Below are 25,557 nucleotides of genomic sequence, written 5' to 3'. Positions count from 1 at the left end.
ACTCCACGATTTGGTGATAGATAGGGAGGCCTGGCGTGCTGCAGTTCATGGGGTCGCAAAGAGTCAGACACGACTGAGTGACTGAACTTATCTGAACTGAATGTGTGTGTGCTAAGTCGCTTCAGTCATGTCTGATTCTTTGCGACCCTACGGACCATAGCTCGCCAGGCTCCTCTGTCCACGGGATTCTCCAGGCAAGAATACTGGGGTGGGTTGCCATGCCCTCCTCTAGGGGATCTTCCCGACCCAGGGGTCAAACCCATGTCTCCCAAGTCTCCTGCATTGGCAGGTGGGTTCTTTCCCATACAGCCACCTGGGAAGCCATCTGCTTAATAGTGTTTCATTATCGTTAATATATGCAATATACAAGAAAACAGAGAATAAAATTAAGTCCACAGAAATATATACACATGCTATGTAGAACTCTAAGACAGAAAAAAACAGGATTATAAAATGTGAACATGTATAAAAACTCTATTTTCTCTTCAAATCTAGACTGTCTTCAAATATTCTGAACATCCTCAATGAAACTGGATCTGTTATTTACCTCTGATAGAATCCTGATCCCTGCTACCCACAACCACTCACTAACATTACAGACTAAATTTAGAACCATTTCGTTTTCTGAGGGCTGCATGGTCCTTTTTTTTAAAGTAGAAATGATGGGGAAAATGATAATGCAAGAGACTCAGGGACCAAGACTCTCATTAGAGGAAGAGGCAGGGCCAGGCTGCATTAATATGTAGCCCACAATGAAGTTTGCATCAAACATGCCTGTGAACATGTCTTCTTTGTAGAAGGTAAACCGTGTGTTAAATTAAACAATGGATATTGGAAAACCTACTAGTAATTTTGATAGAAGAAAATTGGACTGAATTGAATGTCTAGAGTCATGGGTTAGTGCAAATTACTTGTAATGGATGCATTTTTACAGTATACAGAAGTCTGACAGCTTGAACTTTCATACATCTGAGCAATATATAAATATCCATTAGAACAGATTTTGATTTAACGAGATAATACCTGATATCCAGATTCTTCCAGTACACATCAAGCGATTCAATCTTATCCATTTGCAATCAATCTCTCATTCTTCCCTCCTCACATCCAGGAGCCAGTCATTCAAGACTTTATTAAGTGCCTGTTACCACAAGGCACTTTTTCATGTCCATTTACAAAAGGTACCTGGCTCTTTAGAATCTGAGATGCTGATTATTTCCTTTGTAAGAATTGTATCATCTTTTATTTGTAAAGTTCATTAACACACCCTTGATCCAAGTGTGCCTAGTATATATTTACATTTACGTGCTTTGAATGAAAGTGAATTAAAATTAATTTTAATTAAATTTAGAATTAAAATCAATTTAGCCTTGAAGTTGTTTGGATTTGCTTTTTCCTCACAGTTTCTGAATGTCCTTGATATAACTGGTGACATGCAGGAGGACTGAAGGCCTGGACTCTATGGATCTATTCCTAGATATTATAGGACTCATAAATTCTCTTTGAAATAAAAATGCTTTTTAAAAAAGAAATTTAGAAAATCCAAAAAAGAAGACAAATGCAAAAGTAATTTCAGTCTGATAATCTCACACTGAACAACAGCCACTTTTGATATTTTAGTATAAGACTTTCCAGGATTTTTCTCCATATAAGTTTAGGTTTATTTATTTTCATGCACTTGTATCATATTATATGCACAGCTTTATATCCTGTGGAGACTATAAACTTTAATGGCTTTATAACCTTATATCAAAGGGACAGATCACATTTTATATAACCATTCACTTCTCTATTATTAAATACTTTGTTATTTCCAATATTTTTGTTATCAGAAAACACCTCTGTTCATAGGGCTTTTTTTCCTGTATTCAGGATGGTTTTCATAGGATAAAGTCCCAGAAGTAGAATTATTGGATCAAACTATGAATATTTTCAGGCCCTTGATAATACAAATTGCCAAACTGCTGTTCCAAAAGGGTTGCACCAGAAATGCATGAGTGTGTCCATTTAACTAAAGCCTCACTGGCAGTGCGTGTTATTTTTTATCCACTCTTTCCCTTGTTGTTGTTCAGCCACTCAGTCTTGTCTGACTCTTTTCAACCAATGCCATGGAAAGACCACCATGGATTCTTTCCCTAATCTCCAAGTGAAAAAATGGTATCTCATTGTTTTCATTTGTATCTCCTCGATACTAGTGCCTGAACTTTAACTTAGTTTTGAAAATGCTCCTTTTGGAGAGAATGCATTTTTAGGATTTCTGTTAAAACAGACATGCAAATCTAGTATTAGATCCTAGCAGAAGGCAAAAGAAAATGACTAAAGGAGAGTCATTCAAAACCTTTTAGGAACTTTGACATTTCTTCTCTGTTCTTTAATGACTATAGATGCCAGGCATGATAGTTCTTCATCCGTTTTCCCCCAGTTGTACATAACGTGTCACACTTGGAAATTTCCCTCCATCATTCTGTAAGCATTGCTGGGGACAGACCTTGTTATCAAACAAAGTGCTCGACCAACTGATGTCACAGTGAACAAAGACTAAATCCTGGTCTAACAAAACCCTAGTCTAGTGCAGAAGGCAAGAGGGTTGTCCAGAGGAATGTGGACGTACACAGCCATGAAACCTAACCAAGACTTGAAGGGTCTAAGCTGAGGCTTAAAGCAAAAGCTGACACTCCACCCCTACCCCTCAGGTCTTTCTTTCAACCATTTCTCATGTGATAGGATTTTCAGACCCATCCTGGTCACTGTCTTCTGGATATACTCAACTTTGTCAATGTTCGTAAAATGTGGTGACTATACTTGAACATAATACTCCAGATGTGGTCTGATCAGCACACATGCTTCTAATACAGCCTAAAATTGTTTGGCTTTAAAAAAAAATAAGCTACACCACATTGTTGGCTCATATTAAACTTGTGATCAGCTAAATCCCCAAGAACTTTTTACATAAACTGCTGCCAAGTCACATCTCTCATATCCTGTACATATGCAATTTTTTAAACCTAAATTCAAGACTTTACATCTATCACTGTTAAATTTCATCTTGTAGGTTTTGACCTAGAGTTCCTACAAGCTGAGGTCATTTTAAATCTGGATTCTGTCATCCTATATATTAAACTATGCCACCCAGCTTTACGTTATCTGCAAAGTGAAAAGCCGGTCTTTGTGATCAATTGTGATCAAGACTTTGCTCCATTAAGGTGGGGGCCATGATATGGACACCTTTGTACCCCTCACAGTACTAAGTAGGCTGCCTTTTACACAGTAGGTGCTCAGTATTTGTTGCGTGAACGAATGCCCAGGCAGAGCCAAAACAGTCCTGTGGCCCTTCACTAAAACATCTTCCTCCAGGTTGACGCTGAATCTGTTGCTCAACTAGCTGTGAATTTGCCTAATTACTGGTTATGCAGTCAAATTTCACAATCTTATGCACAAGATATTACAGAAAACTTTCGAATGGTTTGCTAAAATCCAGACATCCTGTATTTATGTTTGACATTCTGGCACAGTTGTTAGAATGCAGACAGCACGATGCAGCCGTGAAAAAAACAGACTACTAGAGGCTGTTTATCATTTACCTCCCTGACACTTTATCCTCAATCCTTACCCAGATTACAGGGGAACTTCCATTTTCTACTTTCTCCTATATGAATACTCTTGAATATTCAGTCCTTTTATGCCTTTAGGTTCTTTACATTAGACAGGCAATTTTTAAAAAATAATTTTACATTAAAAACTGCACTGACAAAGTGAAAAACTCATACATTTTTTATTAAAAATACTAGATGTATATTTAGGTTTATTAGCTTTTGAAAGAGGATAAACCTCAAAAGAGCCTACACAGTCCTATGCCTTCAAAAGAACCTATCAAAGCTTACAATTTTTAAAAGAGCAGAAACATATAGTATTTTACATGGAATGTTAATGAGAGAACCGATAGACGCTGACTTAAGGCACCAGGGAAGCCGGAGTCTGAGACTACAGGACTATACTGTCACCCAAATATCCTTCCCCACTCCATTCCCGTCCCTTGAAAGTTTGGAATCAGAGATTCTAAGAAATAGGCTGTTAAAGAAATAAAAGAATTCTCAGAGAATGAGCAGATAATGTGCCCAGCATGATTAATGGCCTTTCAAAGATGAGCAAGTGTGGGAAACACATGACTCCTGGCAATGTGTGCTTTGCCTGCCAGATGGTGCCTGACCCTCCACCCCATCCTTCATCCCTTTTTGGAGCTTTACCCCATCCATGACACCCATTCCATCTTTGACCTCCTCTCCTACCTCATCCCTGATCTCCACCCTCCAGGCTAAGGGATGAGGTGAAGCTGAGGGATGGGGTGAGGATGCCTGTTTTGCACATTACTTGGTAATTTTTAAAAAGTAGCTGGACATTTTACTAGCTTGTTTTGTAGGCTTTTGCAGAAGTCCCCCCTCCCCGCCCATGTTAAAATGGTCTTGTCAAAAAGTTCCCAGCATCAAAAGAACTGATCCAAGCAAAGTGTGTCCAAATGCCATATAACTACCTAAATGATGGAATGAAAGGAGTACCTGAGAATTAGAAGATTTGAGTATATATTTACGATTTCTACCAATCATTTGGCAGACCTTGGGAAATTCTATTCCTAATCTGAGCCTGTCTTCCTTGTAACTGGAAAGTTTGGGCTAAATGATCTTCATAGTTCTTTCTCAAGCGATGATTCTCAGATGCCTGGTACTGTTACTACTATTTCATTTGTAATTATCTTGCCTTTAAGCATCTCTGGGTCAAGGACCACATCTCATACTTCTACAGAAGGCATCACACAATCTGGGCCCATAGTCGGCACTTAACCATTTTTCAATTGAACTGATTTCCCTCTTGTGAGCTAAACTGGCTATAATTAGGCTTCTATTCAATAATTTTTCTCTGAAGAGCATATGACACCACAGGTAACCTTGGTTGCTGGTCAGACTGTAACTATCAGGCCAAACTCTTTGCTTACAGAACATAAAAATTTACAAGGATGACTGAGAAAATATTGAGCCCCCCAAAAGTAAATCTGATGCAAGGTCCTCCATGGTAGACCCTGGCCAGACGGACTGATGCTTCCAAGTGACCCCAACTTCATCACCTCTCCACTGCCCTTGGCCTAAATAGTATATGTTAAGTCAAAGATGAAAAGCACCCTACAGTCCAAGAAGGAAAAAGGTAGCCTGGTAAGATATCACTGATATTTTACATTCTAGGATAAAGCTTTTCTTACAGTCTAAGTATTTCAGTGATTTTTTTCAAAGTAAATTTTACTGCTATCAAACTTTAATTTATGCTAACAACCACAGGGAATGTCATAATAATTCAGAACATTTTAATCTTTTTACTAAAATAACAAATTCATTCCACAAGTGTTCATTGAACCCCAAGTACATGCTAGACACCACTAGTCACTAGTTTGTTCAACTAGATATAGGTTACAATCCTGGAAAACACCATCAGTTTTTTATCTTCTTTTCATGACAATGATTAAACACCCAGCTTCTCAGATTTTTTAAAAGGTATGCTCCAAGTTCCTTATTAAGAAGACCATTCACCAAAGGCTAATCTGAGTATGTTTCTCTTTTGATACATGTTACTACCATCCTGGTCAAGTCTGATTAAAGAGTCATGCCACCGTAATTCCAGACTCCCATTCCTTACTAAGAGAAGAAACGGAAGTACTGAACAGATAACCAAAATTTCTCAATGGGTCTATGCTTTCCTTTAGCCTGACTTCATAAGAATGAAATATAAGTGAACTTTTAACCTTCTGTACTGCTTCCATTAAAAAATGATAGCAGCTATGGCAGATTTCTGTTTTTAAATGAAATGGTCACAGAGATAGGAGCTGTACTAGTAAAAACAGCCCAAGTAAAGAATGGCACATAGAGAATCTACAGTAAGGTCTTGTCACCTGGTGATCCTGTTAGTGGACTTCAGAAAGATGTGGAGTTTCGCACTTCTCTGACTCTTAAGTAGTATCAGGTTTAAAATGTTGTAGCATTAGGCAAATACACCACATGCAGAGGAAAGCTAGTCCTCACCAATGGGCATTTGGGTCTTCCCTGGTAATCTGTGTGTTTTCAAACTCATGGTCTCAACACATCGGTATGTGCAGATCAGCTGTGAATATGTTTTGCATCAGCTGTTACTAATACTGAACTACCAACATTTGTAAGTAATTTTCTTTTTAAAAAATAGTACATTGAAAGCTATTCCTATACTACAGAAATACCATCACTAAATCATTCACATTCCAGTAGGCTTTCCAGTCCAAGAGAGAAGAAAGGGGCGGGATTACCGCTGGTACACTGGGAAGTGCGCAGAAGCCAGGCTAGCCCCACCTATGGGAGGGACCTACTTGGGAGGTGTATCTTGAGGACTGAAGAAAACACAGCTGGGGCTGAGAATTAAGTTTAACTCTAGGCAGCCCAGAACATGCAGTATTGGAAAGTTATGAGACTTAGCTCTCCTAATAGTTGGGATCTGCTCATCTGTAGGATAGCCTAAACTTTAATTTTCAAGATATGGAAGCTGTAATAATTTGGACTTGGGGGATTTTGAGGGTGTTGTTTTATTGGAGAGGGAGGGCAATATTCCAAAGCAAATACCTGTCTGATTTTCAACTCTCTCAGCCTGCAAGGGATAGAACAGAAAGTGGGAGAGTGGCACTGCCTTAAAGTCAGGAGTTTGGAGCCAGAGAAGGAATTCTCTTTTGGACCTGCTGAGTTTCAGTTGATGGTAGGAGACTGAATGGAAAAATACAAACACATGTAACTTATTTGAGCTGGTTTCCTCTTATGTAAAATGGACTTAAGACTATCTGCCTTGAAGAATGTTATGAGAATTAGAGATAACGTAAATAAGTACAGAGCACAATGCCTGACTCTAAAAGACAACTTTTAGTTGAAGTGAAAGACAAAGGAGAAAAGGAAGGATATACCCATCTGAATGCAGAGTTCCAAAGAATAGCAAGCAGAGATAAGAAACCCTTCCTCAGTGATCAGTGCAAAGAAATAGGGGAAAACAATAGAACTGGAAAAACTAGAGATCTCTTTAAGAAAATCACAAAAACCAAGGGAATATTTCATGCAAAGATGGGCACAATAAAGGACAGAAATGGTATGGACCTAACAGAAGCAGAAGACATTAAGAAGAAGTGACAAGAATACACAGAAGAACTATACAAAAAAGATCTTCATGACCCAAATAACCACGATGGTGTGATCACTCACCTAGAGCCAGACATCTTGGAGTGCAAAGTCAAGTGACAAAGCTAGTAGAGGTGATGGAACTCCAGCTGAGCTATTTCAAATCCTAAAAGATGATGCTGTGAAAGTGCTGCACTCAATATGCCAGCAAATGTGGATAACTCAGCAGGGGCCACAGGACGGGAAAAGATCAGTTTTCATTCTAATCCCAAAGAAGGGCAATGCCAAAGAATGCTCAAACTACTGCACAATTGCACTCATTTCACATGGTAGCAAAGTAATGCTCAAAACTCTTCAAGCTAGGCTTCAACAGTATGTGAACCAAGAAATTCCAAATGTTCAAGCTGGATTTAGAAAAGGCAGAGGAACCAGAGATCAAATTGCCAACATCCACTGGATCATAGAAAAAGCAAGGGAATTCCAGAAAAACATCTACTTCTGCTCCACTGAGTACACAAAAGTGACTGTGTGGATTGTGACTGTGTGGATCACAACAAACCGTGCAAAATTCTTAAAGAGATGGGAATACCAGACCACCTGACCTGCCTCCTGAGAAATCTTTATGCAGGTCAAGAAGCAACAGTCAGAATGGGATATGAAACAATGGACTGGTTCCAAATTGGGAACGGAATACGCCAAGGCTGTATATTGTCACCCTGCTTATTTAACTTATATGCAGAGTACATCATGCAAAATGCTGGACTGGAGGAAGTACAAGCTGGAATCAAGATTGCCGGGAGAAATATCAGTAATCTCAGATATGCAGATAATACCACCCTTATGGCAGGAAGCGAAGAGGCACTGAAGAGCCTCTTGATGAAGGTGAGAGAGGAGAGTGAAAAGCTGACTTAAAACTCAACTTTCAAAAAATGAAGATCATGGCATCCAGACCCATCATTTCATGGCAAACAGATGGGGAAACAATGGAAACAATGACAGACTTTATTTTCTTGTGCTCCAAAATCACTGCAGATGGTGACTGCAGCCATGAAATTAAAAGACGCTTGCTCCTTGGAAGAAAAGCTATGACAAAAAGCTAGACAGTGTATTAAAAAGCAGAGACATTACTTTGCCAACAAAGGTCCGTCTAGTCAAAGCTATGGTTTTTGTGGTAGTCATGTATGGATATGAGTGTTGGACCATAAAGAAGACTGAGTGCCAAAGAATTGATGCTTTTGAAGTGTGGTGTTGGAGAAGACTCTTGAGAGTCCCTTGGACTGCAAGGAGATCCAACCAGTCAATTCTAAAGAGAATCAACCCTGAATATTCATTGGAAGGACTGATGCTGAAGCTCCAATACTTTGGCCACCTGATGCGAAGAACTGACTCATTGGAAAAGACCCTGATGATGGGAAAGATTGAAGGCAGGAGGAGACGGGGACGACAGAGGATGAGATGGTTGGATGGCATCACTGACTCAATGGACATGAGTTTGAGCAAGCTCCGGGAAATGGTGAAGGACAGGGAAGCCTGAAGTGCTGCAGTCCATGGCGTCGCAAAGAGTCAACCTCGACTGAGCAACTGAACAACAACAACAAAAGAAAGCTTTATTATTAGTCCCTAAGATCTCTAGGACTGGGGCATCGGTAAGAAGTGAGAACTGGAGAATTAATGATATTGAGATAGCAGTTGAAGCCATGAAAATGAGTAAAGAGTAGAGGGGGAAGGGAGCACTAAAGACATCCCCTTTCGAGAATAGTCACATTTGAATGGAAGAGGAAGATTTGTCATCAAAAAGGAGAGAAGGAATGCTCAGAGGGGTGGGAGGGAAACAGATACATGTACTGCCACAAGCCAAGGAAAGGAAAACATTCAAGGGGGAGAAAGAAAAATAAGCCCCAGTGAATTCAGTAAAAAGTCCGTCATTGGTAACCTGCAGGGGAGCAATTTTACTAAAGAGGCAGCAGCAGAAGCCAGATTACAAGGTGTTTCAGAACGAGTGGTAAAGAAATGGAGCCAGCAGATATAAAGCACTCACTTGAGAAGAGAAAGTCAATAATATTGCAGTCTGACAGCTGGACTTGGTCCAGACACGCAAGAACAGACTTTAGCTGTAAAGACTTAAATGTGGGATTTTAATATGGAATTTCTGATGGCTGCAGGTATAGAGGGGCCTCCCAAGGGAAAAACACATTCCTACTAAAACTAAATATGGCTTTCATAAGCTCAACAAAGAGAGGCCAACCTTGGTTGTTTCTTAAATCTCCATGGCTTCAAGATAATGCCACTCAATTCTAGGGACTGAGAGAGGAGAAAAACAGAATGAAAAATTTAAGAATGTACAAAGATTTGTGAAGAGCCTTCTCTCTTAGGTGGCCTCCCTGCAGAGCTTTTGTTCTCCAAATTCCCAGACGCTCCAAGACTCTTAAGGAGCATAACCCAATCAAGCCTCCTCAGGTTAAAGGGAAAAGAAAAGGCTTGCCTATTAACTCCAAACCAATCACTTCCTGCTTCCCTTGTGTTACACAAAGTCCCTATTTTCATTGAGTAAATAAATAAGTCCCCAAAAAGCAGAGTAGTTTTCGGGAAAAGCTGGTAGGGTCCACAAAGCTGATTAGGACTTATTTATTTGAAAGTTTCAAATAAAAGGTATTTCAACTGGTCAGGAATGTTTGAGGACTATTGAGATGTGACAGGATTCCCTAGGTAAACATGTCCTACCTCAGGCTTCTTGGAGTCTCTAATCCCTATAACAAGCAAGGTCCTAAATAAGAGAAATAATACTACTAGCTACCATTATTGAGCAAGCATGCACCATGTGCCCTTTACATGCATTGCCTCATTTAATCCTCACAATAGCTCTGTGACGTTAGATATTATTAACCCCAGGGATGCAGAGTCCTTAGGCTAACCCCTGTTGCCAAAGGACCTCCCAGGATTCACCAGCATAAATGCCCTATCGTCTGGCCATGGACTTGTATTTTCTTGTCCCAGTACTGCTTTGACTGCTTGGTTTTCAACAGTTAAGAAAAAATCAAAAATATATCTTCTCCCTTTTCTATCTGATGTCATATGGGTTTTGGAAATAAACAGACCCCAACTTGGGCTTCCCTGGTGGCTCAGTGGTAAAGAATCTACCTGTCAATGCAGGAGACATGGGTTTGATCCCTGGGTTGGAAAGATCCCCTAGAGAAGGAAATGACAACCCTCTCCAGTATTCTTGCCTGGGAAATCCCATGGACAGAGAAGCCTGGCAAGTTACAGTCCATGGGGTCACGAAAGAGTCAGACATGACTTAGCGACTAAACAACAAGACCCCAAGTTCATATCCTGGCTCTGTCCCCAAGCAATCTGTGTGGTCTTAGCCAAACAGACAATCATAGTAACTTCAGTGTTGTTGTGAAGACTGAGATACTAGTACAGTGCCTAGCACATAGTGAATAATAAAAAAATTTATATTTTTTAAATTCAGAAACATATGGAGAAAAAAATGAACTATCATGCCCACTGAAGGAAAGTTACACGGCTCAAAACAGCCTGGAGTTAAAACTCCCCTCCAGGTCCTCCCCACCATTCTATGCAAAACAAAGAACTCTCTCACCCGAAGAAAAAAATGGACATTAAAGTTGATTACGCCCAGCTCCCAGCTGGTCCAGCCCCTGGTCTATCTCCAAAATTCCTTACCCCAGCCGTTTAAGAGATAACTACTCCAAACAACCTTGGAGAAGAACAGGCCCCCTTAAGACAGTAACTTTCCACATACATGCCTATATATACTTACTCTTTTCTTGGATAAGCGCAGCAGCTCGCTAATCTGACTGCTGCCCCTTCTTGCCTCATTAAAGGTGATCTGTTCCTGTAAAGTGCCAGTCTTGTTCTTTTTCTGAACCTCGCCTTCTCTAACTCCCTTACTTTACACCCACCATCCAAAAATAGGCCCTGAGATATTTCAGTATATATGTATATATGTTTTTTCCACCAAACTGGAATTTTATATATACACACACACACATCCCATTCTTTATAAAGTGTTAACATATATCATAAAATATTCTTTGGAAATATCAGTGTTAACAGCTTCATAATATTCCAGTGAATAGATTCACCATAACTAGTTTAACAGACACAACACTGATTCAACAGAAACAATTGACTTTTCACCATAGGCCTCTGTAGCTCAACCCAGAGGATTCTTCCAATGAGAATTTCAGGGAGGAGTTTCTGTTTCCCTTAAATTACACCTCATGTTCAGCCCCCAAGCTTCCAGCCATCTTTGTCAGGGGTTACTGGCTTTAGTGTTACCTGCATATGTCTAAGCAAAAGCTCTGAAAGTTAGACTTTGGGGCCATGTCCAAGGCAACCACTAGCTCGAAAAAGATGCAACATGATGTACATTTAACCATAGCTAACTAATAATAAAATACATATTCTGAACATTTTAACAAACCACATTACCATGTATTTTGTGACATCAGAGGAACATTATCAAACCAGAGGACTGGTTCACATTAATATATCCAAGATAAATTGCTTAAATATTTTATGGGATACCCAGACAGTAGAGTACTGCATAGCCATTAAAATCATGTTGACATCTATGTAATAACACAAGAACATGTTCTGAAAATAGTTACATTTTTTAAAAAGCAGGGTATAAAACGGTATGTATGTTTGTTTTTGTTTAGTCGCTAAGTTATGTCCGACTCTCTGTGACCCCACGGACTGCAGCACACCAGGCAGGCTCCTCTGTCTTCCACTATCTCCTGGAGTTTGCTGAAATTCATGTCCACTGAGTCTGTGATGTTTTCTAACCATCCCTTGTAATGTATACATATAATTTAAAGATCTAAAAAAGAAAAGTCTACTAGCCAAACTGTTAATAGGTCTTAGTATCACAAGTAAATTGTTTGCTTCACTATCTTACCTATATTGCTGCATTTTCTAACGTTAACAGGTATCATACCAATAAATTATTCTTTTAAAAAAGCCAAAATTGTACATTCATTCATATTCTAAACCCCTATTAAGGTGTGTGCTACCATTCCCTATGTATTCTGGCTTGTCAAGACTTAATTATATCAACAATAATAAATAACCATGATGGAGCCCATAGAATACTGGAATTAGAACTGGAAACTAAACTCAACCTGTTCCTAACATTATGCCCCTGGCAAACTGCTTAATCTCCTGGAACCACAGCCCTCATCTCTAAAGTAGGGAATATCCTGTCTACCTCACAGGGTTGTTGTGAGTTGAAATGAGACAGTGCAGGTGGAAGTGTCTCTTCCTATACCTGGTAAACGGAAAGTCAGTTAAACCTAGTTCCAATACCTTTCTCAGCAAGATACAAAGTGCAAAGTGACTCTCATTATAATTATTCAATTTCTACTCTGTGTTTCTCTTCTCACTCAATGTGTCCTTCTGTGTTCAGACTGGAATGTAAAAAAGAATACGCAAACAGGAGAGATGCCAATGAGAGTGGAAATACCTGAGACAATGGGAGTAGACAAATAGCTGAGTACCACACAGTCCTTGTATCATGAGATGCTTGATCACAAGCAGAATCAAAATTAATGCAGTTTGTCGCCCCTACCTACCCTGTAACCCTGACTTAAACCAAAAAAGAAGAGAATCTCAGGTTTAAATCTCATATTTAAATGGTCCAGTGTAACTGCAGCTGTAATTGCCAGAGGCACACATCTGATTTGAGCTTTGGGAACGGGGAGATGTATTAACAAGTGTGGTTAATAGTCATAAGGGAAGGTTAAAGGAAACTCTTGTTGACTTCGTAACAAAAGAAAAGGGCTATATGTACAGTCAATGTTAATTATGCTCTTGTTAGCCATATGATCTTATGAGAACAGTTCTGTCTGCTTCTGTGCTAATGAGCACCTAAAACTAAGGATCTGTCATGTGCACTTTATTACTGCCATTGGGTTTTTCCAAAAGCGGTGAAATGTTTGTCCTAGAGAGAAAAAAGGAAGGTATTTCCAAATGAGAGTTATAATAATAATAAGCCTCCAACTCTTCCTCTTTCTTTTTTCCACCTCTCTCTCAAATAAGCTGGTGTATCATTCTGTAACTTACAATTTCCAAAAAATAAACTGAGAAATGTGATGGTATTAAATATGAATAACCATCTGTGCCATCTCTTTGAGAAGAGCAGGAACTCCAAATACAGGAACACAAAAAAGCCCGCCCTCTGGCATATAGATACTTAAGCAAAAGGGTTCTTTCAATCCATACACTCGAACATTTTAAAGAGGTAGATGAAAAATGAGCTCTTCGGTAAAAATTCTCACTTTTTAATGTCTGCAATTTTATCTAACATTCAGAATTGCATCCTGGGTTAGAATTGTATACTCGGTACATCTTCTTTAAAAACCATATAAATCAAAAACTACTAGAAGTCTCAAAACATCAGATAATATGATTGATTTTATTCTTTTATGACATCACCTGAACAGGAGAGGAATGAATGGGCTTCAGAAGCCTCTTATTTTTCCAGCAGCTTTCTTACAGAATAATATACTTTCATAATGAAATGTAAGATTATAAATTGCCAAATTGATTTTGCATCAGTGGTAAAAAGTCATAAGTGACTAAGTGTCCTAAGGTGACCTAGTATGTTATAGAAAATGTGAAACCATAGTATACTGACAGTTTAATTGGTTTAGCAAGAGTTCATATCACTTGGCTGAAATGCATCATTGGCCTTTTTATCGTTACATCTTATTGCGGCTTTAAAAATAAAGTAGATGACAATCTTGTGAAATGTTTCCTTTACTGAATCAGGTTCCTGTCCTTGACTTTATTGCTTTGCTTAGCTTTCCAAAGCAATGTTTACAAACTTCCTTTGCCTTTTAATATATTTTGAATAGTGAAATTTATCTCCCCAACTTGATCCTTTCGAGCCTGGAGATGGGAAAACACTAGTGTACGGTCAGTGCGAGGTGCACGAAAACAGACAGCATCAAGGAGTTAAAGACCAGAGGGGATGGCACCTTGACATTTATTGCTGTCTAGTGCAAACCAGAATATATAATTTGACTCTTTTACAGCATTAGGAGGGCAATTTAAATGCGTTAGGACTTGAACTATCAAAAGATGCTGTCTCCTGTCTCCAGATGTAATTACAAGACAAGACTATTAAAACAGTCTTATAAATACAAGAGGAGCTAAGGCTGTGAAGGGTGACAGAAGCGGAAAGAACTACTTCCCCAGCAATGGCAGCTGGTTTTCTGAGAGCGGTCCCTACAGCAGAATAGGAGGCTGGCTTGCAGGCTAGGGTGCACTCCTCCTGAATGACTGGTGTCAAAGGAAGGCCCTGAGCTCAACTGCGACCCAACACAGCAAGATAGGAGCAGAAGTGACACTGCCACCACCAAGAACATTCTACGCCTTCTGCCTCCATTCTACTTCTGCAGGTTAAACAGGCAGAATGTAGTCATTAGTCCTGCTTATTGAGAAGCTGCTTACTATATGTGAGGAGCGTAGAGTGCTAGGCAATGGTGCATTTAGCAAACCCAGGCCATGCCAAATTGGTATTCTCCAAATCCCAGGTATATAGTGACTCCCGAAGGGACAACTTTTTGTTTTCCCCACCCCTTCCATTCAGTGGTATTAAAGTGTGTGTGTGCATGTAAATATCAACAAGAATCAAAAGGTTTGTCTGTGAATTTCACAATATTCCCAGAAACAAGGTTAAAAAGAAAGAGAATCTCCAGTTACTTGTCAATACGATATTGTCTTTTAAAAGATCATGTCCCAGTTAGCTACCATGTTAAGGAATTACATACAAAAATGGTAAAAGGATGAGTGGGGCAGGGGCCAAGTCTGGTCATTCTTAAACCATAGGTTGACACTCGGATTCTAAGCAGGGAGCCAAGTTAAAGCAAGTGCATGCAGAAAAGATGCTTGTTCTTAATAGTAAGACTCAATGTTGATTAGGAGGTAGTGAGACGGGCACTTGCACACTGCTCCTGGGTGTATAGACTGATAAAACTCTTCTGGAAAGTGATACGGTATTAAGTATCTAGATCTTCCTAAAAGTTTACATTCTTTGGTGCAGTTTCCTTATGTCTCTAGCCCAAGGAAACATCAGAAATCAGCACAAAGTTATATGTACACAAATGTTCACGGCAGCACGAAATTGGAAACACCCTAAACGTACATCAGTAAGGGGGTGCTTACATACATTATGCATATGAACAATCACACTTACCATGAACTTCTAATGGCATGTGAAAGTGCATGTATATATTGTTAAGGAAAAGGGCAGAGTTCAAAACTCTATGTAGTAGAAGCAAGTATCCGAGTGCCCCCATCCCAATGCCATGTAATTTCAAAAACATCTTCAAACAAAGTGCGTGGGGGAAAAAAAAAAAAAAAGCAGAGATGGGGATGAAACTAGAGAATGTTGTGCTTACTGAAATGTCAGACAATGAAAGACAAATACTATATGATATCACTTATATGTAGTACCTAAAATATAGTACAAATGAATGTATATACAAAAGAGAAACAGATGCACAGATCTAGATAACAAACTACTTACTGGTTACCACTGGGGAGATGGAGGGGATGGGGCAAATTAGGGCTATGAGATACAAACTACTACATATAAAATAGATAAGCAACAAGCAAATATCATATAGCACAGGGAATTATAGCCATTATCTTGTAATAACAGTTAACAGAGTATAATTTGTAAAAATACTGAATCATTATGCTGTACACCTGAAATTTATATAACATTGTAATTCAATTACATTTCAATTTTTTTTGAAAAGCAGAGCTTATCACCATTGAAAGTAAGAGAGTTTAACCACTTGATTTATTTTGCAATAATTTTAGATTTACAGTAGAGTTACAAAGCTAGTTTCACTTGGTTTCCCCTAATAGTAACATCTTAAATAACCATGGGCCATTTGTCAAAATTAAAATGTTGACATTGGTACAATGCTATCGACCAAACTACAGCCTTTATTCAGATTTCCCCAGGTTTTCCACTAATGTCTTTTATCTGTTCCAAGCTCTAATTCAAGATACCACATTGCATTTACTTGGTCACTCAATTTTAACAAGAGAATTCAAATTTGTGCCTCACCCAAGACTCATAAATTGCCTATTCATTTAATTAAGTTTTCTTTTCGCTTAAGCCATTTCTATTGAAGAGCCATGAAGGTATAAAAAAGATCATTTTAAAATAAGTCAAAATAATCTGTTTTCCTGATTTGCACATGAATTTATTTCAGAATTCTTCCCAGAGAACTTTGTGTTTCCCCCCTCCCGTGGTCCCTGGGTCCCTGTTAACTGGTTTCACATTCCCCTAATGATCAGGCCCCAGGTGGCTGGGCACTAGGGCAGCACCATCTCAGACACAGAACAAGTACTAAACTGACTGCAGTAGAACTTTAAGGTTGGGAGCTACCATCAATAACTCAATCTTGCCAGAAATAACCTCTGGATAAAAATGATTCACTTACCAAACATTTCTTTAGTATCTATACATAAAATCCTTTTTAGCATCATGTGTGCTGTTTCAGAGTGGTGCAGAGAGGCTGAGTAACTCCACAAAAAGTCTATTAGTTAATAGATGGCAGAACAGTGATTCTAACCCCAGTTCCTCTGTTACTCTAAATCCATGCTCTTGATTGTTATTGTTCCTCCTTGAGAAACTCTCAATAAATGATGGAGCCGAATTATTCCAGTTCTAGTTCTTAAACCCTGACTATTCCAACCTTGAATAGAACTCTGACCCAGCAGTGGTTCTGATTTGATATTTGTGGCCATGTGCCTTCCTTCCCCTTTTACTAAACCTTGGCCTTAGCTGCTCAGATGTGCTGTATCTATACCAACCAAGTTGACCCCTCTGTAGTGTGTCTCAGTCATGTTCTGTTAAAGCTTTCTGGATCTGCCTGGTTGGGGACCGTCCTGCCTGTCCCCAACGATGAGGGGCCTCTGGTGTCCTTTGCTCTGTCAGCCACTCTGCCCCCTCTGGAACACAGGCCTAGCTGTACCTTTGGGCCCTGCACTCTGCCAGTTGGCTTGGCAACCTTGGAGACAGGAAAAGGGAAGTCTAGCTGAAGCAGCCTGGATTTCCCGGGAGAGTTGACACTTGGCAGCAAGTAGCTCAAAGGAAATGACTTCCTAATCTTCCTGAAGATTCTTCTTCTGGCTGAAGAAGGACAAGAAAGCCTAGTCCTGCTCCTTTTCTTCACACTGAGAATCACTCAAAGGATGCTATTCACAAAACAGCGCTAGGGAAGACCTAGGGCAATCTCAGCCTAGTGTGTTCCAGCTTACAAAGGAGCTTCCCCACTCTGGGAATGAAGGACAGAGAAGAAAGCAAGTCCTTAAGCCTTAGGGAAAGGGATATATCAGTGACTTAGCTCCGTGGATACTTTCTAAACTCCTCCAGTCACTACCAAGTGACCTCAGGAACTACCAGCTGTGCACAGGTGGCAGAAGCCTTTGATGACTGGTTTCCTCTTCCCTAGAGTCATTTAGCAGCAGGAGGGGTTGTGGGGCGGAGAGAGCAGCTGTTTATTCTCATGACACTTCCCCCTGCCAAAGACAGCTCTTTGATTGATCCCCCGGCAGAAGATCTAGCTTGTACTCGGGACAGAAACAGTTTGGGGATAGATGGGTTATGCAATTTCCTCTAGGTCAAACAGGGAATCCTCAGGAGAAACCAGTGACTTTTCCTAGTGCCCCGTCTGTTGATGGGAGTGAAGGGGGGTGAATACAAACGTATCACCACCATTACCTTCTTCCCACCTTTTCCTCTGACCTTTTTAGAAACCATCAATGTAAGCTTACATGAGTTTATTCACTTGGTCCACACTAGAACTGTATGAGATAGAGTCTTCTACCACGCATGTTAAAGATGGGGAAACTGAAGCACTAAGGAAACAACTCCCAAGATCACAAAGAGGCAGAACTAGGATTTGAACTCAGTCTTAGAACTAAGAGAGTCATTAGGATTAAAAACAGACTTTAGCAAAGCAGCCTTACACACCCTGTCACAGCACCCCTTGCCAACACACACACACACACACACACACACACACACACACACCCCTACTCCCACCATGCCAGTGACTGTCTTTTCCAGCAAAGAGCAATGTAATCTCCTTTTAGGAAACAAAATCTGACCAATTTAGTTAGGGAGAGAAGACAGGCTGAGAACAGACAAGCAAGTGAAAGTAAAAATCAAACTTGCTGAAAACAGGAAGTAGAGAAAGCAGGCTGGAAGCTGTGATCAGAGATGGAACACAGTAGATGTCAGGCACTGATTCCTTGTTTGTGAGATGTTTTAAAACAAGAATGTAAAAGAAAATAGTCAGAAGTGCGCTCGGCGGCCCGTGGATCTGTCTCTTGCTTCAACAGTGCTTGGATGGAACAGACCCAGGGACGCCCCTTGCTCCAGCCTCTGACCACCCTCCAACCTTTTTTCCAGTCGCAACCTCCGGAGTCAGCCACTCAGCTGTCTGTGATCACGGACCAGCCAACATTTTTTAACTCCTTATTACCAACCAATCATGAGCTCCCAGATTCATCAGAATTATTCTACCGAGGTAGAGGCTGCCGTCAACCGCCTGGTTAACATGCAACTGCGGGCCTCCTACACCTACCTCTCTCTGGGCTTCTATTTCGACCGCGACGATGTGGCCCTGGAGGGTGTCGGTCACTTTTTTCGCGAACTGGCCAAGGAGAAGCGTGAGGGCGCGGAGCGTCTCTTGAAACTGCAAAACCAACATGGCGGCCGCGCCCTCTTCCTGGACGTGCAGAAGCCATCTCAAGATGAGTTGGGTAAAACCCAGGACGCGGGCATTCGGCGGCGGCCACAGCGCAGACCCGACTTCACTCGCTCGCAGTTCGCTTCGCACCCTCTGCAACCATGTCTGACAAACCCGATATGGCTGAGATTAAGAAGTTCGATAAGTCGAAATTGAAGAAAATGGAAACGCAAGAGAAAAATCCACTGCCTTCGAAAGAAATGATTGAAGAGGAGAAGCAAGTAGGCGAGTCATAATGAAGCGTGCACCGCCAGTATGCACTGTAAATTCCACAAGCATTGCCTTCTTATTTTACTTCTTTTAGCTGTTTAACTTTGTAAGATGCAAAGAGGTTGGATCGAGTTTAAATGACTGTGCTACCCCTTTTCACATCAAAGAATGGAGAACTACTGACAACGTAGGCCGCGCCTGCCTCTCCCATCTGCCTGTGTGGCTGGCAGGGAAGGAAAAGAACTTGCATGTTGGTGAAGGAGGAAGCTGGGTGGGATGACAGTGAAATCTAGAGTAAAAAGCTGGTCCAAGGTGTTCTGCGGACTGTAAAATGCAGTTTAATTGGAGTGCCATTTTTTTATTGTTCAAATGATTTTAATTATTGGAATGCACAATTTTTTTAATATGCAAATAAAAAGTTTTAAAACCTGAAAAAAAAAAACAAAACAAAACAGGACTCTATGGAAGCCGCCCTTCTCGTAGAGAAGAACCTGAATCAAGCCCTGTTGGATCTGCATGGCCTGGCTTGTGCCCGCGGACACCCCCACATCTGTGACTTCCTGGAGAAGCACTTCCTATATGAGGAAGTGAAACTCATCAAGAAGATGGGTGACCACCTGACCAACCTCCGCAGGCTGGCTGGTCCCCAGGCTGGGTTGGACGAGTATCTCTTCGAAAGGCTCACCCTCAAGCACGACTAGGAGCTTCTGGAGACCGGTGGCCATTGAAGAACCCACCTGACATCAGGACTGCCTGAAGCCCCCCTCTGCAGCCATTAGGCAGCTTTTTAACACCCTGGAGCCCTCTCTCAAGCCTTGGACCAAATGGAAACAATAAAGCTTTTTGCAGAAAAAAAAAAAGAAAGAGAAAATAGTCTAAGTCACATCCTCTCTTATAACCTCATCCTAAAATACAGGGTAGGGCTTCTGTGATCATTGGGTAGACAAAAGAAAGGAATTATTGCCTTTTCCTTCTAGCCTTCCCTGAATTCCAGCATCAGTCAAGGCTGGGAATCCAAGCTAGAAATGGAGAAAACTAGAAGAATTCCTAAGAGGAGGGCTGTACACTGCAACCAGCAGGTCAAGGGACTAGGCGACCACACTGAAGAGCCTGGGAACAACTGGAACATAACAGCTGGTTGGGCCAAGGCTTCTCAGCCCTAGCCTCAGCACTGACACAAACCCACTGTTTCTTTGCATTGCAAAAGCATATCACCCTCAAGCTGGATCTTCCAAAGATGATAACATTGGTTCCCATTTAATTATGAAAAAGGAACAATCAAACTAAGCAGATGACTCTGGGCTTTCCTCTACTGCCACAGGTAGAATTTCAATGCTGACTGACACTGACAAATGCCAGGTTTTGGAGGGAAATGGCAGAATCCCAAGATGCTCTCCTTGGGTATTCACTGTCCTTGTAAATTACCCAGGAACATTGTTTTTAAAAGAGAGCAATCACCTTGAAGTGCTGATGATTCTAAATTTGGGGATCACAGATATCGGTGGTTTTTACATGACATTTACATATGAAGACATTCTTAATGAAAAATATATTCTATACTGTTTAGCATAACACTGGCTGAAAAATATTCCACTATGTGTGCTGTTATAGGGCTGCAATTGAAATTCCAGTCGCTTTTGGAAAATGCTCAACATTTTTGAAGCTATTTCCTACCAATGAGTTTATCACACAATATATAGAACCCAACTGGCTACTTTAAATGACTCTAGGAGGCAATTGTATATCAAACTCCTCCATAATGGATTTTTTTTTTAATTGTTAAAGAAACTCATCAATCCTCAGTAATCATTTTAAAGTAAAACTGATTCACTCATAACTAAGCTACTGCTGCCCTGGCTCCCACAACAGAAGCCATGACCATGAATAACTCCAAATCACCCCCAATTCTGGAAGTGCTAATTACCTCCAGGGATGCTACACGGGCAGCTGAAAAGCCGGATGACCACAAGCAATTAGCCAATCAATTTCGCTTCAAATTGCCCCCAACACAATTGGCAGAAAGCCATACATGGAGTTTAAATGGCAGTCACCTATTTGAGAGGAAACAAAAGGTTTTAGCCTCCCACACTACATTAATAACCGCCATGATGCCCAAAATTACCACCATCCTAATCACATGTTGGGATTTAGGCCCTGCTCAGAAAGCAAACAGATTACTCATTGTTGAATACATTTTAGTCCATTAGCACCCATTAGCATACTAAGTAGGTGTCACCTAGGAAAACTGAGGGCAGTGTTCTGATGGGATGGGAAGGAGAGTCAGCCCAGCATAGGAAAAGGTGACAAAGAAAGGAGTATTTGGGAAACACTGGTGAGGGGGAACCAGAAAACAAAGCCCCTCTGGTTCCCATATTCCTTAAAGGGGAAAAGTAGGTGGCTGTCACAGATAATAATCTCATCAGTCTAACATCAGTCTCAAGCAGGATTTCAGAACACAGCATCAAGCAGATTTGTGAGCAAAGAAATAAGTAATCACAAGAAGCTGGCATAGTTTTATAAGAACAAGTCATGCCAGTAACCTCATTTCCTTTTATGATGGGAGTATTGGACTGAAAACTAAGGGAAAACAGTGGATATACTGCTTCTGGATTTCAAGAGGGTTGAGAACAAAGTGAACCATCACGTCCAAGACAGACTATTAGAGATTGGAAAGAATACTGCTAGCTGGTTCCTTCGCTGCTTTAATGGCTGTATCCAAAGGTGCCAGTTAATAGACTAATGTCAATCCAAAAGGAAATTTCTGATGGGGAACCTACGTGATCTGCTCTGCTCGGCATTTTTATCAATGGCTAGTATGATGGCGTAATGGTACACTGATCAAATTTACAAACTGCATGAAGCTGGAAGGCACAGTTAACTCATTTTGAAATCCTAGTGATCTCAACAGGCTACAGTTTTAGCTGAAATTTGACAAGATATTATTATCATATAAGACCAACACCCCAAACATGGGATGAAGGCTGGTGACATCAATTTGGAGAATTTTGCTTGACTTTAAGATCAACACTTCTTGACTCAATAGTGTCTTAGGCTGGCTGCCTCAATAAAAGAATCATATGTAGACTATAGGAGGTGAAGGCTACTCTGTGCTCAGTACTGGGCAATTCTGAGGGGACTAATCACCAAATAGAAGCTTATCCACATGAGAGTGACCAGTATGGCAAAAGAGTTTAGGGGACTAATCACCAAATAGAAGCTTATCCACATGAGAGTGACCAGTATGGCAAAAGAGTTACTAGGAGATTGACTTTGGCCCAAACTAACATAAAAACTAGCAATTAAAGCTGAACAAAAATCAAATGGGCTGCTTCTTAAAGGGTAGGATTCCTTCATCAGAGGAGGTTTTCACTCCAAAACCAAATGATCACTGGCTCAGAATACATTGTACAGAGGAGTCACATGAAGGCAGGAAGGCTGCATTTGATGGACCTCTAATGCTCCCTGTCAACTCTGAGATACTGTGACATTATGGAACCACCTTCCTTCATTTATAGAACTGAAAAAGGACACAGAACTAAAACCAAACCTCTTGGTAGTGAATTAACACAGGAAAAAATATTCTGAACCCAGAAGAGAGACTACAAAAATAGCAGACAACCCCCATGCTTTCTTGCTCCAAACTCCTTAGCGGTAGGGGTCTTGTTTGCATGGATAGCTTGGAGGTTTAAACTAACTTCACTTGGGTGGCTGAGATGTTTGTAATGAGGATGAGGGTAAAGAGAGTCAAATGGTGATGTGTAAACAACTTATTTCCCTGCCTTCTGTGAAAACAGTTTGATGTTTTTCTATAGACAGAGTGATTTATATGAAAAGGGACCAAAAAAAAAAAAAAAAAACAACTAACCCACTTTAAGAATATTATTTGTGAAATGCTACTGAAAGTCCATCTAAGTCAAAGCATCTCTTCTATGAGCCCTTAATTAAGACATAAAAAATAATGGAGAGCATATCCATAAGCAGACAAGACCACGTTTTTGAGGAGTACAGCTGCATAATCCCATGTGTGTGTCTGAAAATGCACTGCAGCACATGGCATACAGTAGATGCTCCTGAATGGTTGCTGACCGGCTAACAAAAACAGAGAAAGAAAGTTTTTGAGGCATTTAACCAAAAACTGCCCTCAAAATTCCAGCCTATAGTATGACAGCAGGATTTAGAAGACCATCTTCTACTTGAGACAACTTAACAGGGCTCGGCCGTGTTAAGTTGTCCTTGCTGTTCCTGGACTTCTGGGTCACTGAACAAAGGACAGACTCCTAGACAGATTGCTCAGGGTCAGATCTCTGGAGCAGTTAGGTGCTTCCCCAGTGACATGGAAAATGCTGGCTCTCTCTGCACGTTGGGAGGTAACACCGAATGTAAAACTGGCCCGTTGCCTCTGGAAATGTTTCCTTGGACCCAAAGTCCTCCTTCTAGGGATAGCCTAGACAGCTTCTGCTCCAGGTATAAGTTTTCAAGTGCATGAAAAGATGTGACTAAACATATTCCCTTCGACACTGTGTGTCAGAGTAAAAAAGCAAATAACAAACCCAGGTGCCAACAGGAGAGGAGATGGATAGGAACATTACACAATCATTTTTAAAAAGGACAAAACCTTTCAGTACTTATTTTGAAAGACTTTGTAAGATATATGAAGTGAAAAATTATATTGTAAAACAGCACATATGGCACGGTCACATTTACATAGGGAAAAAATTGAGAGTGACTAGTGAGTGTGTGTATCGGAGAAGGCAATGGCACCCCACTCCAGTACTCTTGCCTGGAAAATCCCATGGGCGGAGGAGCCTGGTGGGCTGCAGTCCATGGGGTCGCTAGGAGTCGGGCACGACTGAACAACTCCACTTTCACTTTTCACTGTCATGCATTGGAGAAGGAAATGGCAACCCACTCCAGTGTTCTTGCCTGGAGAATCCCAGGGACAGAGGAGCCTAGTGGGCTGCCGTCTATGGGGTCGCACAGAGTCAGACACGACTGAAGTGACTTAGTAGCAGCAGCAGCAGTGAGTGTGTATGTACATACACAAAGGCATAGGAAATGGTTGAGGAAGGACACACACATCAAACTACCGTGTTTCCAGTCAGCATAGCCAGTCAGACAGAGGGAGATGGACAAAGGGGGACTTGGAACTTTTCTATTTTCACTTTTTACTCTCTAGATATTTCTGTATTGCTTTTTTTTGCATTAGGCACATCTAAATACTACACACACTTTTCCATCTCAGAAAATTACATGCATAATTTGAAAAAATATCAAAAACTAAGGACTCAAGCTCTCACCAAGCCTCCACGGACTTCACAGAGGGCCATGCTGAAGGACCCACTTAGCTTCCCTGCTCCACTCAAGTCATTCCCACTCTCTCTTGGGGGTGAGGGGTTTCAGGGGAGAAAAGTTCTCAGGGTGGTACATAGCGCCAAGTGGGGGACAATTTATGAATAAGTGACTTTCTTAGAAAGTCAAAACCCAGGGAGAATCAACAATCCTGTCTCATTAGAACCCTTTCTCAAAGCCTTCTCGTAATCAACAACAGCAGTGCTCACTATGAAAATTATGTAATGCACCTACCAACTACTTGCCATTGTCGAAGAAAGATGGAGAAAATCTGGCACTTGAGGCAAAAAGAAACTCAGTAAAATGAAGGTGCTGATTCATAAGCCTCCAGGCAATAAAACCTTGATATGCATGTTCTTTTCTATCCAATCCTCCCAGACACACTCATGCACAAGTTGTTTAGGAAAAGAAAATGAGACAGCATCAAATAACTAGATTGAATCAACAAAGCGCTCCTGTAAATCACTCATGAGTGCTTCTTCGGTTAGACACCAAACACTTTCTGTGCTTCTTGAAAGAAAAGGTTAACGTGAAAAAGCACCTCCTGGACCAAGGTCTTCCTCATCAGAATGTGAATGGAAGACAACTCTATCCTCAATTTTGTTACCTGGAAAATAGGAACCATGTGTCTCCTGAAAGTATAAATGTTCTGAAGTGTTTAGCTTTATATAAATATAGAATTATCTGATCCCGGGGTCAATTTAGTGCGTCAAGTCTATCAAAGTGGAAGTGAAAGTCACTCAGTCATGTCCGACTCTTTGCGACCCCATGGACTATACGGTATAGTCCATGGAAATCTCCAGGCCAGAATACTGGAGTGGGTAGCCTTTCCCTTCTCCAGGGGATCTTCCCAATCCAGGGATCAAACCCAGGTCTCCCACATTGCAGGCAGATTCTTCACCAGCTGAGCCATAAGGGAAGCCCAAGAACACTGGAGTAGGTAGCCTATCCCTTCTCCAGCGGATCTTACCAACCCAGGAATTGAACTGGGGTCTCCTGCATTGCAGGCAGATTCTTTACCAACT

General features: G+C 40.8%; 2 protein-coding genes across 4 annotated transcripts in view; one reads left to right on the top strand and one right to left on the bottom strand.

Annotated features, from left to right (window-relative positions):
- GPC3 (glypican 3) overlaps positions 1-25,557 on the bottom strand; it is a 460,363-nt gene that overhangs the window by 382,214 nt on the left and 52,592 nt on the right. The window lies entirely within an intron of this gene.
- Positions 19,008-19,635, top strand: LOC147341391 (thymosin beta-4-like). Its single transcript, XM_086389260.1, has one exon. The coding sequence runs from the start codon at positions 19,075-19,077 to the stop codon at positions 19,207-19,209; it is 135 nt and encodes a 44-aa protein (XP_086245386.1). The 5' UTR covers positions 19,008-19,074; the 3' UTR covers positions 19,210-19,635.

This window comes from Bos grunniens, chromosome X (assembly GCF_055505025.1).
Source record: "Bos grunniens cultivar Pamir isolate PY7600 chromosome X, Bosgru_T2T1.0, whole genome shotgun sequence".
Lineage (NCBI taxonomy): Eukaryota > Metazoa > Chordata > Mammalia > Artiodactyla > Bovidae > Bos > Bos grunniens.
This window is presented reverse-complemented; position numbering and strand designations above follow the sequence as displayed.

Coding starts and splice junctions, on each gene's coding strand:
- LOC147341391 (XM_086389260.1), top strand. CDS start 19,075: ATGTCTGACAAACCCGATATGGCTGAGATTAAGAAGTTCGATAAGTCG.